The sequence below is a fragment of the Colossoma macropomum genome, unplaced genomic scaffold, assembly GCF_904425465.1.
Source record: "Colossoma macropomum unplaced genomic scaffold, Colossoma_macropomum, whole genome shotgun sequence".
Lineage (NCBI taxonomy): Eukaryota > Metazoa > Chordata > Actinopteri > Characiformes > Serrasalmidae > Colossoma > Colossoma macropomum.
The window spans coordinates 30,344,575-30,363,396 of NW_023494788.1; the positions used below are offsets into that span (position 1 = coordinate 30,344,575).

General features: G+C 40.4%; 2 protein-coding genes across 10 annotated transcripts in view; both read left to right on the forward strand.

Moving 5' to 3' along the window:
- The first annotated feature begins 10,014 nt into the window (after positions 1 to 10,014).
- hs6st2 (heparan sulfate 6-O-sulfotransferase 2) lies at positions 10,015 to 16,936 on the forward strand. Of its 2 annotated transcripts, none has more exons than XM_036569140.1 (2): positions 10,015 to 10,891; positions 15,337 to 16,936. In XM_036569140.1, exons 1-2 carry the CDS (start codon positions 10,329 to 10,331, stop codon positions 16,199 to 16,201), a joined length of 1,428 nt encoding a protein of 475 aa, XP_036425033.1. In that variant the 5' UTR covers positions 10,015 to 10,328; the 3' UTR covers positions 16,202 to 16,936. The 2 variants fall into 2 exon arrangements, with proteins under 2 accessions (XP_036425033.1, XP_036425034.1); XM_036569141.1 differs by having other exon boundaries at positions 15,340 to 16,936.
- Positions 16,937 to 18,215: 1,279 nt separating this feature from the next.
- Positions 18,216 to 18,822, forward strand: part of mbnl3 (muscleblind-like splicing regulator 3) — a 55,043-nt gene continuing 54,436 nt past the window's right edge. For 5 of the 8 annotated variants that reach the window (XM_036569146.1, XM_036569147.1, XM_036569142.1 and 2 more), the window contains exon 1: positions 18,218 to 18,566. The gene's annotated coding sequence lies outside the window, so the exon portion shown is untranslated. Of the gene's footprint in view, positions 18,567 to 18,822 lie in introns of all 8 variants that reach the window. The other 3 variants (XM_036569150.1, XM_036569145.1, XM_036569143.1) reach the window with 2 other exon arrangements.

The following is an 18,822-nucleotide window of genomic DNA, read 5'->3' on the forward strand; positions in this document are numbered from 1 at the left end:
GACTTGTGTTATATATATATATATATAAATGACTGAGAGATCTTTTCCTAAGCTAAGCTAGCAAATCATAAATCAATACCTGTACCACATGTTCAGTTGGAGTGAAGCAAAAATGTAGCAGGTACATAGTCACCACAGTAGACACACAAAATACACACGCTTATTTTGTATGTGTACTATGGTCTGTCCGCATGCCATCAGTGTGTTGACCGAATCACAGCAGCAAGTTCTTTGATATGAGAGCAGATGAGGGCCAAGCCACAAAAGATGACTTGGTAGATAGAAGTGGTTCGCATGGATAGGTGTAATTTTGTGCATGTGTACTGCTGTCAGTTCTGTCGCAGCTCCTGTCTCAAATGATCCCAAACACAGTTTCTTCAGGGAGTTCATTATTTTAGAATGCAGTCTCTCATTATAAAAGAGTATGAACCGCATCTGTTTAACGGAGCTGGAAACTTTGGAATAGTCTTTACGTTGATCTGAATGCTGATTTGTTGATGAAAGGCCCATCAGTGCCTTGTTACAAAGGGCAAATCTGGCAGTGACCTGTGCCTGGAGTAGACTGTGCACAGATGTGACCTGATCATTCAGCTTTAATCGTCTGGGTATGTCTGCATGCACAATACGAATCAAACGACCTGACAAAGTGGATGCTTTGTGCTTGGGTGCTTCAGGAAAGACAAAATGAAAACCAATTGTACAGTATGAATCAGTTAGGCTGGAGGTATAGAAAAATAATGAAAATAACACAGGGTTTTTTATGTGGAGTTTTATTTTATTTTAAGGTGTAAATCTATATATTAGGTACTACAGCAAATTTTCTTTGGCCAGAATGACTGATGGAGCTGACTCGAGTGATATAGAGTGGTTTCTGTATTTGTGTAAATGTTAATTTAAGGGTTAATGTCAAACCTTTAAACTTCTGGGTCTAAGATGGACCTAAGAGAGGACCCTCTTTAAATCCACTCTAACCGTCTGCTAGTTTTGTCTCTGCGTTACAACAGATGTTTATTTCCCACTGAACCACAGCCTTGGTACGTTATTTTGCTCTGTTTCCCCACACTGGAAAAAAGGGGCGGTGATTTGTACAACCTCTCACAAAAGTTGATTGTATCTTACATTTTATGGCTTGTGGACTGTTCTTTTGCTTTACAAGCCACTTGCCTGTACATGTGGGTTTTCATCTTGATGACTGACAAGTACAGTATTACTATAAAAAAACAATAGAGCTCCTTGTCACAACTCCCAAAAGTATTCCACCCATTTCTCAATGAACTGCTTTTGTACAGTAAGTTATTTAACTGCATGTCTCTTAAATGCTTCTACAAACATGATCTCAGATATTGCTTTCATTGATATCTAAAGTACAGTATTCAAAAATATATTTATATCTGTAGATGGTTGCATTTTAACAGTTTCATAAATTACCTGATTTTATATTGGTTTCACATGTCGTTATGTAAGCCTTAGATTTTGTAAACCATTTTACCATTGTCATTCCTGTCACCCCTCCTACACCCCCTCCCCCCATTAGCTTTGGGTATGATGGTTGTAGAAGAGTCTGCAGAGTGAAGGACAGGGTTGGCCATGAGTTCTTGAGTGTCCTAATGTTGTTATGCACTTTTGATTGCCATTCAAACACCCACCACATGGCACGCTAGCCAGATGTTTTTAACTGCAGTTCATTTGACAAATACATAAGCTCTCAGTACCCATGGATGGAAAGCCAGGCCTGCCTTAGGAGGGCTGAACAGACATTTTAGAAAAATTTAGCATTGCAGCTCTGCGATTTTGCTTTCCTTCCCTCATCTACTACATATCTTTCCAGGCTGTTTTGTTTGTATGTGTGCCATGAATAGAAAACAATGTGAGTTATCTATCTCCTGGCATCACAGCAGACTTTTCCCTCTGTTGCACACAAAGAAGGAACCAGTGTCTCCAGGAATGGCAATGTCTTATCTTTAACAATGTGGCTATTAAGTTACTCCAAGTCGTTCAGTGTTGAAGTGATATGGACACTTGAACCAAGGAGATTGCTTTTTTTTCCGATCCAGCGGTCTTTAGTGGGAATACTGAACTACAGAATGAAGATTGCAGTCGCCCTCTCTCTACAGCCTGGACAATGGAGCCAAGATATCTTTGATAAGATGTAAGAGAGACTTGACTATGAAGAGGAAGAAAAGTGTAAATATTAAACATCAGTTTTAGAGGTCTCTGAGAGGTCATAACAGTCCACATTTTACTCTTTCAGAGGATCTGCTTACGCGGCGGGAAACAATGAGGTAGATGCTAAAATGTAAGAGAAAAGGTATATTAAACATGTCCGAGTCTTGTGGAAATAAAGACTGCAGATATTTAAATGTGCTCCTGTGTAATTTCTGCTCCCAATCTTCAGACGTTTGATTGTCATGCTGCTGCTTGGTGGAAATAAATCCACAGCGTGACTGTTTTTTGTTTGGTTTGTTTTTTTTAATATACCAGTTACACAAGTTTCATTTATGCAGCTAAATAAGTTGCAAAGCCCTTAATTTGTTTGATGGCTTAAGATCTCCTTTCAGCAGCTAGACATCCTTCTTCAGATTGAGGAGAGGGTTTGTGCTTCATTAAGATGTAAAGTGCACCCATATGGAAATCTGATGTCATTATATGGATTTGCCTAATTTGCTCATATGGACATATGTGACCTATACGCTAACTAAATTGAAATTGGCCATTTTCAAATATGGGACACATTTCAGTTAGTACATCAACTTGTACAAACATGTACGTGTAACACGTATTTAACAACATATGATAGAGGAAACATTCATATATATGCATGACATCAGTAATATACAAAACGTTGATGTAAACTGAAATGGTGATGGGTTGACCACTCTTGCGTTACGCAAGCGTTGCAACTATGGCAGCTGAAAAGGTCGTTCTTGGTACCCTTTTTGAAGAATTTTCGGAGCCTTATTAAAAAAGTAGAACACTTCAGATAAACAACGTATTTAACTTGTGTACACCAAGCTGCATGTATTAGATGACTTTTTAGAATCCATTGTGTGCACTGGCTTTTTAATAAGGCAGGGTTAAATACACGTCGCTGCTGACTGGGTAACACCTCTGACACCCAGAGAAAATCTATGTTTGGCACCGTTCGTCGAAACGTACGTACCAGAGCTGGTTTATGAGGAGCCCGACCTCTTTCTGTTTCCCACCTTATATCAAAAACTGGACGAGACCTCAGTGAATGGGGTAAATGGAGCTAAACAGCTAAAAACGAAAATTCAAAATAGCTTCGGATCACTTACCCAGAACTTTCCCTTAATTTTAGAAAATATATATTTAACTGAAAAGCAAAAGACTTTCTGTATTTTTTTTCTTTCTTCTGCGGCTTTCTACTACTATTTTGCTCAAATGCTTTATCTAAACCCATTCATTTTGGACTTGCTCGGGAGCGCCCTCTAGCGATTGAGAAACATGGAAGACATTACAGAGTGATAACAGAGAACTCGTAGAGAGGAGAATGACCACTCTGCACTGTCTTCCGGTTTTCTCAAACGCTAGAGGGCGCTCCCGAGTGAGTCCAAAATGAATGGGTTGATATGGAGCATTTGAGCAAAATCATGGTTTATAAACGCTTAAACATTTTAACGTAAAAGAATGCGATAATTTCTTGAATACTGAATATCATAAAACATTTTAACACTGCTGTTATATCTTTAAGAGCTTTTAAACTCGAGTTATAGGAGTTTAAAACGGCGCCTCATGTATGTATATGTGTATGTATATGAGCTGCTCCGCTCGCCAATCAATCATCACGCTCTAGCATTAACACCCGCCTTCTGCTGCCCAAAACCCGTTTGCAGTAGAAAAAAGAAAATATATAGGTAGATTTCTTTGTTTTTGTTTTAGTGAAATACATCCTTCTACTTTCTAAAATTAAAGAAACGTTCTGGGTGAGTGATTAGCAACTATTTTAACTTTTCGTTGAGGACTCACTCGCGGGCGCCCTCTGCTGTTCAGCAGTCCTATTTACTGCTACTGAGTGCTGATTGGCTGGAGCAGCTCACTGGCTGTTTGAGCTTACTGACGTCATGAACGTATATGAGGGGCCGTTTTAAGCTCCTTTTCGAGCTCCAGTTCAAAAGCTCTTAATATAACAGCGGTGTTAATGTTTTATGTGTTCTGTGTTCAGGAAATAAACGTATTCTTTTATATTAAAAATGTTTAAGCATTTGTAAACTATTATTTTGCTAAAATCAGAGCCGGTTTATGAGGAGCCTGGCCACTTCCTACCACCCCCCAACCCACCCTCCAGGACTGGGAATTGAATGTGAGTAGATGGAACTCAACAGCCGAAAAACGAAAAGTTAAAATAGTTTCTAATCACTTGCCCAGAACTTCACTTTAATCTTAAAGAAGGATGCATTTCACTAAAAAAGCAAAGAAAACTTACCTGTATTTTTCCTTTTCCTACATATTTCCTTTTTTTTTAAAACGGGTTTTGGGCAGCAGAACGCTGGCATTACTGCTAGTGCGTGCTGATTGGTTGGATGTTCGCACTCACAGACATCATGGATGTACATGAGGTGCCATTTTAAACTTATATAACTCAAGTTTAAAAGCTCTTAAAAATATAACAGCAGTGCTAAAATATTTTATGCTGTTCAGTGTTCAGGAAATAAATGTATTATTTAACATTAAAAATGTTTAAGCATTTATAAACTGATTTTGCTCAAATGCTTTATCTAAACCCATTCATTTTGGACTTCGCTCGGGAGCGCCGTCTAGCGTTTGAGAAACCTGGAAGACATTACAGAGTGGTAATTCTCTCTACAAGTTCTCTGGCAGAGCTTGTTTTCAAATGTAAGTCGGTCATGTCCTTGAATTCGTCTTTATGACCTTGTAAAGTGTAAAATGACTGATTAATTAAAGCATTCGCCCATATATCATATTTTAATCAGAAGCATTTGTATTTATGTAGTTTATCGTACTACATAAGCTTGTTGGCGTATTAACTACCATAGCAAGAAACACAATGAACAGGGCTCTATTTTCTCTCACCAGTTCCCTCACAAGTTTCGCGCCACAATTGCAAGAGGCGAGACCTTTCTGGTGACGTCACCACCCAGCCCCGTTAGGACTGTTCCATTTGTGTGACCAATAAGCTAGTAAGGAGGGGTCTTCATAGGACAGTCCTACCGAGGACCCGCACTACGTCGGCTGCAGCCTAGGCTTTGGACCGCAGCTAAAGACTTTGCTCACTCGTGGCTTAACCAACCAGTGACCACCTCCTCTTTTATAACATCTCGGATGAGAAAGCAAAAATGTTGTCAGTATAACTGTGTTATGTTCATTACATTAAAGTAGATGATTAGGTTCTGTCCCAGTGGTTCTGCTGTCCTAATTTGCATGTGCACACGAGGTCGGAGGCTGTCTCAATTCAAAGAAGGTCTCTCCAGCGCCCTGTACTTAATAGTGCAGACTCAACTGGACTCAGTAGTGGCCTCTTACCCCAAAATTTTTCAGATACACGCGACGAATCAGAGCGGAGGAGTTTGTTTACAGCGGTCTGAACAACACGGCAGAGACGACGATGTTCAGCTGAGTTAAAATGCGTTTCTTTATTAATTTACGTTGTCACTGAGCTGCAGTATGTTTGTAGGCTAGGAGATGCTCAAGCCATTTGAACGTTTTCACTTCTTACGCACAAACAGAAAATGGATACTTTTAAGACTACATTTGACGGACAGCATATTCAGTCAGACTCTGAAGATGAGACTACACTAAATTCTGAAACTGTCAGTTGGTCTGTGTAAGGAGCTGGAGAACGAACTGCCGTCCGTGCAGCGAGTGAGCGGAGCTCCTTACTCTGACGTAGCAACAAGCTGCTCGTTAAGGAACTTTATACAACAGTTAGTTCCGGACACGCAAGCTGATTGGTTGAGAAGCGTTCGAATCGTGCTGTTATTTCGCCGTAACCATGTTTTGTTTTGTTTTGTTTTTTTTACAAACATTAGTAGTTACGTATGTATTTTGTACTCTTCTCTGCTCAGTGGCCAAAGATATCATACATGTTTATTAGCGAAAACAGAGCTTTAAGGTGACATTAAATACCTGAGCTGTTTTTCTTTGTGTACGATGTCATTCTTAGCCTGCGTTTGTGCTAAAATAACAGCTTGAACATAGCTGAGCAAAATACAGGCTCAATCTCAAATGGCTTCCTGCTCCCTATGTAGTGCGCACTACATCGTTATATAATGGCTTCCACACACAAACAGTGCATTGTATGTCCAAATAAAAGCTATTTATATTCAGTCAAAGCTGTACAACATCCTATCAAACATTTAGTGCACTATTTTGGTGTAGAATCCCTGAATTCATGACCTGTGCAGCGCACTGTATAACTATGGAGTAAGCAGCAATTTGAGATCCACCCACAGATATGCTCTCATGCCAAAAATGGTAGTAATTAAGCAGGTTTCTGTCTGTACCCTCTCATCTCACTGTGGTCTAACCTGAAGAAAGAAACTTAATAATAAGTAGTATTAAGCTAAGAATACTAGAGCATGAGATTGCCTGTATACTGGTTTCAGCATTAAACACCCCAGTCTCCTCTTGGGACGTGTCCACGTGTAGGAGTGTTTTTTTAAATGGGGGTTTTCCGCCTCCTTTAAATATTGTCCACAAACACTGTTTAAAAAACAAAAAATCTCCGTCCACATGAAAACGCAAAAAACACACTGTCAAGCCTGATGACAGCAGCGATGTCCTTGACAAATGAAAATCCTTTCGCCATTCTTCTGCAACAACCACTTCATTTTCAAAGTTGTCCCACCAACAAGAGGTCCAACCAGGTCTCATCCAAAACCAACGATGTTGGTTGGCAGAGGAAGAACAATGATGTTATTATACCATGTATAACTTCTTAAATTCTTATTTCCTTTTTAAAGTTGTATTTTGAAGTACTATAGTAACAAACATAGAGTGTAATGTTACAAAATACATTTAGATCATCACAAAGATTGCACTTTGGCCTCCTGAGACAAAGTGTTCAGGTGCCCCGATCTAAAGGAAACCTGTACTCTGAGCAAGCCCATATACATTTTAGATACCTAAATAGCCAACAGACGGCACACTGCCAAAGCCACTGCTCCAGTGGCAAATACTCTTTCATAGACTCTATTATATACACTATTATTTTGCTAAAGGACATTTTCTTAAAGCTATGTGACAGAATTCAACATATTTCTGTTTTCTGTGGAGAGCAGCATCTGGTGCATAATATATTTTTCACTGGAAAGTGAAAAAGACACAATCTAACTGAGCCCATAATAAACTGTGAGTTTCTAGGAATGTGAGTAATCTACTATGCTAATGTATCTAGCTATTGTTTGCAGAGAAACTTGGATAGTTAACTTATTAGCTAGCTAGCTGACTACTAACATTCACATGATAACATCAATTACTCTCACGTCTAAAGCAATAACATAAAGTTTAGATATGCACACATGCAATATCTTGCCACAACCTTAAAACTGGATATTGTTGCTGGAAAAACAGATCCTTTTTCCATTTTATCTGCATTTATGCAAACATAAAATGTATACATAAATCATGTCCATAGACAACCACTCATCAAAATCCAGCAGCACATTCTAAAACAAAACAGAGAGCTCACATCACTCCCTTATTGAAAGAACTGCACTGGCTCCTTGTGTCTTTCAGGATATATTTTAAAGTTCTGTTACTAGTTTTTAAGGCTCTAAATGACCTTAAAGAACCCGCTTACATCACAGAATGTTTGTGACGTTCTAACACGTGATCTTAGATCTGCAGATACTGGCCTTCTGCAATCTCTTCTATGAAATGTAGAAAATGTAAACAACAGCTCAGCCAAGTAATGGTAGACCACACAAACTAAAAAAATAATAATAAAAATCACCTCCTCTGTTTCATCACTCCCTGCAGAGTTCCAGGCTGCCTCTGGAAGTATCAGGAGTGGAGTGATGAATCACTCTTCACTATCTTGCAGACTGATGGACAAATCTGCGTTTGGCAGATGCCAGGAGAGTGCTACCTACCAGAATGCCTAGTGCCAACAGGAAAGTTTGGTGGAGGATTAATAATGTGTACTCCATATTAATGTCCATAGTTTTGGAATGCTGATGTCAAACAAGTTCATTTATGTGTAGTAGCCAGGTGTCCATGAACTTTAGGCCATATGGTGTATCTAGTTCTCTAATATGTACAGTTTCAGTTGTGGAACCACTGCCCTGCGTAGTTTTCCAACACACCCGGTCCAGCTCACGAAGGGCTTACTAATGAACTGATTAGCTGGATCGAGTGTGTTGGTGTAGGGAATAATTGACACCATGCAGGCAATGTGTCCTTGTGATTGGAGTTGAGAACTGCTGCTATATTCAGGATTCAGAAGGACCTACTTATGATTTCACATATCCTACCAAATTGATTGCAATGCTAAAGACAGGTAGTGATGATTTGACTCATTAGATGATCATCTTTGATCAGAGGTTCATTCCTGAATGTGTGATGAAACACTGTCCAACTCTTCAATCAGACAGAACTGACCCTGGAACTGAAATTCAGTGTTTGGTGAGATCATTTTCAGTGTTTAATATAATAGGTCTGTATCAGCTGGCTGATTCTATTCTAAAAGAATTACATCTTTTATATAAAGCAATTTTAAAGATCCCTACCTGCTCATATGCACTAATGGAATATATGGAGAGTTACAAAAAGCACTATAGCTCTGCCAGAATATATTGGTTTAGTGCCTTCCATAATTATTGGCACCCGTGGTAAACATCAGCAAAAAGGCTATACAATGTTTTGCTTACCTTGACTTTCAACTGAAATAAACTTTCAGCAGAAAAAAAAAACGAGCCAAAATAGGGTTTTGTCTGACTGAACCGTTATGATTCCATTGTGGAATCAGCTTCCCCATTTTTGGGACCTTTTCAGTAACTTCACTCTTCTAAGTCAGGTAAGAACTTAAACATGTTAAGAGGGGTCTGACGAGTGAGTTGAGTCTTCTTTTGTAGAAAGCATTGGACATATTTGCATGCATAAGATTGCATATTTTAATATGTCAAAGTGATCAAAAGGTAGAAAAGTAGTGAAGCTGGGGATTTTTCATTTGGTGAGCATTATGATGGATGTACAGCTCCTAGTTGTTTTTAGCCATTAGGTCATTATATTCTGCCAGAAGCTAAAATGTAAGTATAACTCTTTCCACCTACAAGCTCTGATTTCTGTGATATAATTGTTTTGTAGTTCACACCATAGCCAATTCCAGTAGACTGCTTGACAAAAGTAATGATAGTAAAATGTAGGATAGGAGGCAGGGCTTGTGGGAACAGAGGTGAAGAAAAGAAAAACTTCAGAAATCAAGACGCATTGTCCTGTACCGTGATGTGTTCTGTACCGGATGTATCGGGAGAGACAGGGAGCTAGCTGAGTGTTTTCTCCTGGTGATAAGCTGGTGATGGGCAGAGACGAAATATGGTGTTTCTGATTATTATTTTTCATCACCCACTTGTGCATGGTGACATAGCCAAAAATCTGAAGATTTTTTTATGGCAAATTATGGAAAAATAGGAATTCTGTCTTTTAAATTTCATGATATGATGAATCGTGCTTAATTTGACCAGGGAAATAAACTAATATTAAATTAATCGAAAAAAGAAATTTAGATTTAAATAAAATAAATAAACACAATATTAGGGAGAGTACAAAATAGTTTAAAATAATCGGTTACCTTACTTCACAATAATTAATTTAAAAATAAGTTAATTAGGAACACCTTTACGGTCTTCCTGTAACAGCATTTTTCAGGAAGGTTTTGCTAGCCTGTACTGTTTGAATATCCAGTGAGTGAGAGAGCGAGGACAGTAGGGCTCTTACGCGGATTTCCATGCTTTTCTGTTCGAACTTTTATTTTGGAAAATGGGTGGAAAACAAAGGGGAGTCCGTCAGGGTTTTTTTTACGCAGGGACTGCTGGGAAACAGGGTCAGAGGAGAGAGGCCGAGACCGTAATGTCCGTGTTCGGGGCTGGAGCAGTTCGCTCGAGCGTTGCTGCCTTTACCGCCCCGCTTTAAACCGCTCGCTCCTCACTGAAAGTCCACACATGCGTTGAGGATCCGCGACTAAGGCGTCCGCAGCCAACAGACCGCCGCCATCTTCCTCTTCGCTTCGAGGCTGAGCGCCGCTCTCTCTCCGTCCGTCCGCGGCATCAGAGGGTCGCGATCCTCCCCCCGGCCGCGGCGGGCAGGGGGGCGGCGTGACTGAGTAATGCTGCCGATCCTCCAGCGAGAACATGGATGAGAGGTCCAGGTCCAGCTCCAGCCGCCTGCTCGTCGCGCTCGTCACGGTGCTGCTGTTCGGCGCCATCGTGCTCCAGTACGTCTGTCCGGGCTCCGACTGCCAGCTGCTCCGCCTGGGCTCCTCGGCTCCGGGAGATGGAGGAGGAGGGTCGCCCACCTCCCGAGCTGCCGGCGCAGGGGATCCGTACGTGGCGGAGGACGGCGCTCTGGCTCGCTTCGTGCCGCGCTTTCATTTCGAGACCTCGGACCTGGACAGGGTGGTGGACTTCAACATCAAGGGCGACGACGTGATCGTCTTCCTCCACATCCAGAAGACCGGCGGCACGACGTTCGGCCGCCACCTCGTGCGCAACATCCAGCTCGAGCGGCCGTGCGAGTGTCGCGCGGGCCAGAAGAAGTGCACGTGCTACCGGCCGGGCAAGCGCGAGACATGGCTCTTCTCGCGCTTCTCCACCGGCTGGAGCTGCGGGCTGCACGCCGACTGGACAGAGCTGACCAACTGCGTGCCCTCCGTGATGGGCACCCGAGAGCCATCAGAGACGCGCAAAGCGCCGAGGTGAGTCTAAGCCGGAGGTGGGACTGTTAGTCTTGGGATGAATCACCAACTGGGTCCCTGTTGAATGTGTTCTTCACAGTTTGGTGTTAGTTTGTGCCCTAATTCGTGTAACGCATTATAAATAGAATAAGATGCCATTGGAGTTTCAGTCTTTGCTTCTTGTCTCTCAGTTCAGGAACCCGTAAATGTGTTCAACACTAACAAACAAATGCAATATGTTGGGTTGCAAAAGGCATTATTTCATGTAGGGCACTATATAGGCAGTAGGGAACTATTTCAGAGGAAGCCACCATTTTTGTCACTACATCACAGTTCTTCTAGGAATACATACCTGGAACAGCAACACAAACCCATCCTCATTTCTTTGGGTCTGTGTCTCTTCAGCTCTATTGTTTAGGTACTAATCTTGATGGCATTTAACGCTCCCCCTCCCCCTGCATTGTTTTCTACCTGCATTATTCAATGAGAAAACCAACCCCATTGGCAAGCCAGTTGTATTGAGAACAAAGGCCACCTATAGGCTCAACTCTATTGGGTTTGTCTTTCTTTAGATAACTCAAACCACAGGGGCCCTATTATAATAACCATTCACTCTTTAGACCCCAGCCTTCTGGCCCTAGAACATCTGTCACACTCGCCCATATTCACATTCAACATGTTCAGGCCACGACTAACCATGTGGCAAAGCAGGAATATTTCATTCAGATTCACTTATACTGCTGAGATGATTAATGACATTTGTTGGTTAACTTGCTTTACATTTTAAATAGCCTTTCTTTGCCTACCTCTTAGTCATCATAGGGGTTGGGCTGTTTTTACTATAGCCTGGTTTGCAACATATCCAGAGATCTTAAACATATGCTTTACTAATAGGGCTGGGCAATAGGACAGTCATCGTTATTGTAATAAATTATTTCACAGTATGTCACAGCAAGCTTTTCTGAGCATGTTGTGGATATCGTTTGTACTTAAAAACGCTGTTCCAGCTGCGTGTTTATTATAAAGAGAGTATAATTAGTCATTAACTGTATTTAATACAGCCCAGTATATGAAATGTTAAATAAAAATAACTTACACTCATTGTTTTTGATAGTATATATGAATGTGGCACTACTTGTTTGCCTGCTCCAATATACCAGATACCATTAAAAAATAAATATCCAGGCATTTTGTGTATTGGAAAAAAAATCTTGCACTAAGGACTTACTACCATTAAGAATAGTAAACTTTATTTTGACCCTAAGCACTGTGAAACATGCCAGGGCAACTGGAAAATGCAAAAAGGCACCTCACATTCTCCTGAAAGCTATTTCATATTGTTGATAATGAATGGAGACTAACAGGACCCAGTTCTGAAACATTTGCTTAATGTAAACCTGCTTCTATGTTATTTCACCTCTTTTTACTGTAAGTTCCATAAGAGGTAACATTAATTAAGTTAATCATGAGTCATTATTTGAACCCAGTGCTCAGGTTTTAAAACATTAAAATCCTGTTGTACACGTTTGGTTTATAAGGGATGAACCCGAGTAGTGAAATAACGATATTTAGCCTATGATATTAGTGCTTAGTCTAGAGTGCTTTTTCCACTGGTTATAATATTCTATTAAATTGAAGTCCTTTTACATTTAATTTGTATTCACCTTATGGTGTATTTACATATGTTTTACGTTCTGAATTCAGAGATGGGAGCTTTGCCTAGGTCTTTACCTAGGAGTGATGCCTTTTTTTATAACCTTTTATGGGACCTTGCTAGCTACACAATATCAGTACTGATCCATCTTTAAGTGGGACATTGTTCTACCAGACACGTTATAGCCATTAGCTCACATTCTCTTAACGTTGTACTTGCTCTGATGATGCCAAATAGTTTGTAAATAGTCCACAAATTGCTACCATATATTACCCAGACCTAAATGAACTACAGGTGTTACTGCAGTCAGAACTTCCCACAAGTTATGTTGTTTTGAAATCACTGTAATGGCAGTAATAGGAATCATAAGTTAAATTAATCACAGTTATTATCTTACTTAAATTGTTCAGGCTTGAACTGAACAAAATGTTTTGTCTGGCAAAGACCCACTGATAGAATTCGTACAGATTAGATAATGTGTAGCATGTTGTGCAATGAATCAAGATACGGGTACTAAGCTATTGAAAAATTCAAATAACAACCAAAGGTCACAGTAATGTGAAAAAAAATCTATCATCTCAGTTGTTAGATGAATTGTAGGGCATTACACATAATAAACATAACACACAAAAGATTAATATGAGGTAGCATTCTTGGTAGCATTAACTAATACTCTATAGACAGACAGTAGGCCTGTAACAATCCTCAGGTCATGAGACCATACATATTCCTTTTTTTGGTGATATGTTCTCATTTTTTTGTTTATTGTATTTGTATTATATATCAGTTTTTTTATTTATTGCCTTTAAAGGGACATTCCACTGACTTTTTTAAAAAATTCTGCATAATTCAGTGGTTAAGATGTATACAAAGTCAGAGTGCTTTGATATGAAGTGGTTCACTGTAGAGAAACTTAAAGACTCAGATTTCTTAACAGTGGTGGTGATGGGAACCAAGTGTTACAATGTCTACGGTGCAAATGTAGCCATTTTATTTACTATTCAAAACCACCAGTGAACCTACATGTGTCTTCTGGGTTTTTATATGTAATGTTGATAAAAATAAAATAGTGATAAAACTGGAAAACATATTCTTAGGGGAGTATCTTGCTTCACACCACCCTCCATGTACGTCTCCTCCATGTGTTTTAAAAATTAAGTTTTAGTTCAGCAGTTTTTCGCAAAACTATCATAAAACAGTGGCTCAGGCAGCAGACAAAACCATTTAATGTATTAACTTTCTATGTAATTCTTTAGACACCTCGTTCTTATCACAACCCCTGTTAACAGTTCTGACTTGGTAAGTTTCTCTAGAATGGAGCATTGTACATCAAATCACTCTGAATTTTTTGATTTTGGTACATCGTAACTATTTAATTATGCAGAAAATTTGGGAAGTTAGTGGAATTCCCCTTTAATACTGTTATTTTCAGAAAGGACAGTTTCATTTTTTGGTACTTCATAGAAACATTACATGAGGCAGAGAAATGGGGCTCTGTGATACTGTACATGGCATTTTTTTATGGCATATCTGATGGCTGATGGGAACACGAGTGAAATTATTGTTCAGTGATGCTGAAGAGCAGCAGCTTAAAGAGTAACACCAACAACCATTTGACATGCTTCCCTTCTCCCCTGGCCTTTACAGTCCTGGGTTTGCCTTAACCTAATCTTGAACGTCAAATATGGAGAGACATTTCCAGAACTGTCACATTAACTAGGCTGGCAGCACTTATGTTAACTACAGTTTTTAGTGAAGAGAAATAAAAATATAAATAAAAAAATATATACAATATAAATAAAAAAAACTGCCACCTAATCAGCATTAGCAATATAGTTAATGTTAGTGTAACATAATGAAACATGGTGGCTGTTTTAAGTTGTGCTTAAATGCTCATTTATGCTGTTATCACGACATGTGACTTAAATATAACACTCTCCAAAACCTTTCTTGGACATAGAGATTAAGACATCACCTTTCTATACTCATAATCCATCAGAAGAACACGTTAAAGTACCTGATCATGTTTTTATTACATTTTCTGTAATTTTGTTGGTGTAGCTTTTTCCTCTTTTTGTACAGTTTTAAAGATTCTATTTTTCAAACTTTCTGCATAAATTAATAATTGAGATGTAAACAAAGTAGTTCAGAGTGGGCTGATGTGAAATGGTGCTTTGTAGAGAAGACTATCAACTTTGATTTTCTCTACAGTGCTAGTAAGAACCAGGGATGAAGAACCAATGTCTACAATGCAATCTTTATTTTTCACTTTTTCATTTTTTTGTCCAAAACAACCAGTGGAAGTACATAACTTCTCAGTTTTATAGGTAATGAAAATGGTAAAATAGTACTAAATCCAAACAAAACCTTTTTGGGGACTATTTATCCCTGCACTGCCCTGCATGTACCTCTCTGCCATGGATGGCTTTTATATGTTTTAAACCAAAAACTTATTTCAAAACTATTGTAAAACATTATCTTCTGCATCAGGCAAGAGATTTGTAGCCATTTTGCTTCTACAGGTATTAAATTCTGTAAACGTATAGATCCTGTCACCATCTCTGTGTCTTGGCATGTTTCTCTAGAATGATTTATTTCACATTAAACAACTTTTTTCTTCTTACATCTTACTGATTCATTTATACCAAACAAAACTGAAAGGTGGAATTCCCATTTAATTCTTCTGTTTAGAATTGTCAGGTATTTACTTGCATTTGTGACAAATGCAGATCTGTTTAGCACATTCTTTCTCCTGAAGGCTAAACTACAGTCAATTAAAAATCTGTATGGTTTTTTTTTTTCTCTCACTCAGCAGGAACTACTACTATATAACCATCCTGAGGGACCCAGTGTGGCGCTACCTGAGTGAGTGGCGGCACGTTCAGCGCGGCGCTACCTGGAAAGCATCCCTCCACATGTGCGATGGGCGGGCACCCACCCTGGCTGAGCTGCCCAGCTGCTACCCAGGTGATGACTGGTCAGGCTGCTCACTCGAGGAGTTCATGGTTTGCCCGCACAACCTGGCCAACAACAGGCAGACACGCATGCTGGCTGACCTCAGCCTGGTGGGCTGCTATAACTTAACAGCCATGAGCGAGAATCAGCGTGGTGCTGTGCTGCTGGAAAGCGCCAAGCGCAACCTGAGGCGCATGGCCTTCTTCGGCCTTACCGAGTACCAACGCAAGACGCAGTACTTGTTTGAGCGCACCTTCCGTCTGGCCTTTATTGCGCCTTTCACGCAGCTGAATGGCACCCGGGCTGCCAGCGTGGAGGTGGCGCCCGAGACGCAGCAGCGCATCCGCGAGCTCAACCGCTGGGATGTGGAGCTGTACGAGTACGCGAGGGACCTTTTTTTGCAGCGCTTCCAGTATGCACGGCAGCAGGAACGCCGCGAGGCCCGCCAGCGTCGCCAACAGGAGAGGCGTAGGCTGCGTGCCAAAGTGCTGCCCTGGTGGAGTGGGCCAGGGAAAGGACCTAAGCCCACCAAAACACCACAAATAAAACAGTCTCCAGCCACCAGGCCTACTGAGCCAAAACAGGTTGAGGTGGGGAAGAACCAAGAGAACAAGGTGGAGGGGGAATTAGAAGATCCCTGGTGGGGAGAGGAGGAGGAGGAGGAGGAGGATGATGAGACTGGCACCATTGAGGACTATATAGACAATGTAGAACAATGGTGATGATCTGTGGACATTTTAGATGAAACAGGTGCAGATGAACTGCTGAACTTGCTGCACAAACAAAAATGCCAACACCTGGCCAAGGAGTGCTTTTTCTTCTCCTTCAAAGCCACAAACACTACTATGTTCTACATTAGCACATATGTGAAACTGTCTTTGTGTCTGTTTTATAACAGATGCTACTATGAACTGAATGAACTTTGCTGACGTGTCCTGAGTTGTTGGGTGCGCGCTACAGTCACCCATATGTGTCAGTGTCTCTAATGGTCTTTGACTGAATCTGTGATTCTAAAAAATGCTATTGAATCAAAGAGCTTTTTGTTTTTTCACTTTTTTTTTATTTGGATTTTCTCTACAATACTGATTGTGAGTGACGTTATGATATTGTCTAGCATTCTTACTGCACTGATGTGTGCCCTCTGGCTTCAATATAAAATGCAAATCACATTATTTGTAATACCTGACATAAGCTATATTGTAAATTGTACGAACAAGTACACATGGTTCTGCTGGGGGAAAAAATGAAATTTGTCGCTACTCAAATAAATTTTTATATTAATTGTACTCGCTTTGTGGGGACTGAAATTTGAGTGTAGTTATCCTGGATTATGATTGTTTTAATTATTGTTTCTTCATTGCTCTGTAACTTTTTCACCTACATCCTTTTAAAAAAGTGTTACTTTGAGGGTTCTTTAGTAAAGGCAATGGTTATATATATAACTATGAAAACTCAAAGAACTGCTTGGATGTGTCAGTGGTTTTTCCATGGTTTAATGGTTCTTCTCTATGATGGAAAACATGTTGTGCCTTGTTCTTTAAAGCAGCATTTCCCAACCCTGGTCTTGGAATTCCAGTGCTCTGCACATTTAGTGCCTGTTGTGTTCCCACACATCCACTTCAGCTCAGGTAAGGGGTTGTTAATGAGCAGATTCGTTGGTTCAGGTGTGTTTGGAGCCGGGAAATCACTAAAATGTGCTGGGCAGGGGGTACTCGAGGACCTGGGAGGCACTGTTTTAAAGAAGCTTTTTAAAAATGTTCTGTATAGCACCAAAATGATTCTGTTGTTACCAGTAATAGAACATATTTCAATACTACACAGAACCCTTTTACTATTATTCTTAAAAAGATGGTTCTTCAATGTGTCTTTAGTAAAGGGAATGGTTTTATTTAGAACTATGAACTTTATATAGAACAATTTTATGATTAAATGGTTCTTTGCATGGTGAAATTGTTGTTCATATTTATGGAAAATGTGTTGTACATGAAAACCGTGATATATAGCACCAAAAGGTGATCTGCTATTGTTATGATGCCAAGTATGTAACGAGAGAACAACCCTTTTTGTTGCCATAAAGAACCATTTTCAAAAATGTTCTATATAGAACTATACACAACACGTTCTCCATCAATCTGAAGAACAATTTCACCATGCAAAGAACCATTTAAGCATGAAACTCATGGTTCTCTATAGAAACATTCCCTTTACTGAAGGACCATATTTGTTGAGTGTACTTCTACTGTGAGCAGATGAGGTTTAAGTAGAAGTAGCCCAATGAAAAAACACTAAGGCCGTCTGGTATTCTCTCCATTTAGACAGCAGGTGGCGCCAAACTCTCGTTTAAGTTTTACGCGTTGCGCACGATTTTAACCGTTTGAAAGATATTAGTTTCAAACCTCAAAGGAAAACCATTTTGCTATATTTTTATGTGCATTTGAGGTCGCGTCTGCCTCATTTAACATGAGTGAGAAACTTCTAGAACATCTGAGAGAAAACATATTTACATGCCAACGCTGTACTTTCTCCGGTTAAAGAAGAGAACAACAGAAGTTGGGTTATATGCGATATATAACCAATAGTGTTACTGCAGTGGTTTTCATCTTCATCCTGACCGACTCCACCCTTTTCAACGGGGTTTACAATCAACTCGAGTGGGATTCCCCTAAAATGGAGGAGCTGGGCGCGTTGGACCCACCCAGAAGGCGCAGACAGGCACTTTTTTCCCTCCTGCTCCACTCCTCCCTCTGTCCCTCCCTCGTTTTCTCCACCTCGCCTCGTCTCCCCGCCTGGTAGCTGCTAGCGAGTTCGCCTCACGCTCCCCTCGCTCGCTTCGTCCCCTTTCGCTATAAACACCACTCTCTCCTTGCGCGCAGCTCTCGGACATTTCGCAGCTGATTTACCACGTAGAGAGCTTCTGCACCTGAAAAAGTTCAACTCCGTGAAGCCAGGCTAGCGCTGAAGGAAGCGCTCATATAAACCAATGAGCGTGACGTAGCCAGCTACAAAAAATGACTCGCTTTCAACATTTGATTTAAAACGAGCCTCCAGATCAGCACTGAGGAGCGAACAGGCGGTCCGTCTGCGCAGGTAAGCGGGGCTCATTCTCTGCTCGCACTTATCTAACGTTCACAGGCTGAACGGTCCTGAGATTTATGTCTGTGCTCATTAGACCAAAACCAGCTGTTACAGTTCATCCTTTACTGGTCACGAATAAATGCGCCATAAGTAAAAGCTTCCAGGCGTTTGACAGTAGCTAGCAGTGCGCTAGCACCTCAGGCTAACCTGGCTTTGCACATGGCCTTGAACCATGACTCATGTTATAATCAGTTATTCTCCTAGTGGA

Coding starts and splice junctions, on each gene's coding strand:
- hs6st2 (XM_036569140.1), top strand. CDS start 10,329: ATGGATGAGAGGTCCAGGTCCAGCTCCAGCCGCCTGCTCGTCGCGCTC. Junction 10,892..15,336: donor GAGACGCGCAAAGCGCCGAG/GTGAGTCTAAGC, acceptor TCTCTCACTCAG/CAGGAACTACTACTATATAA.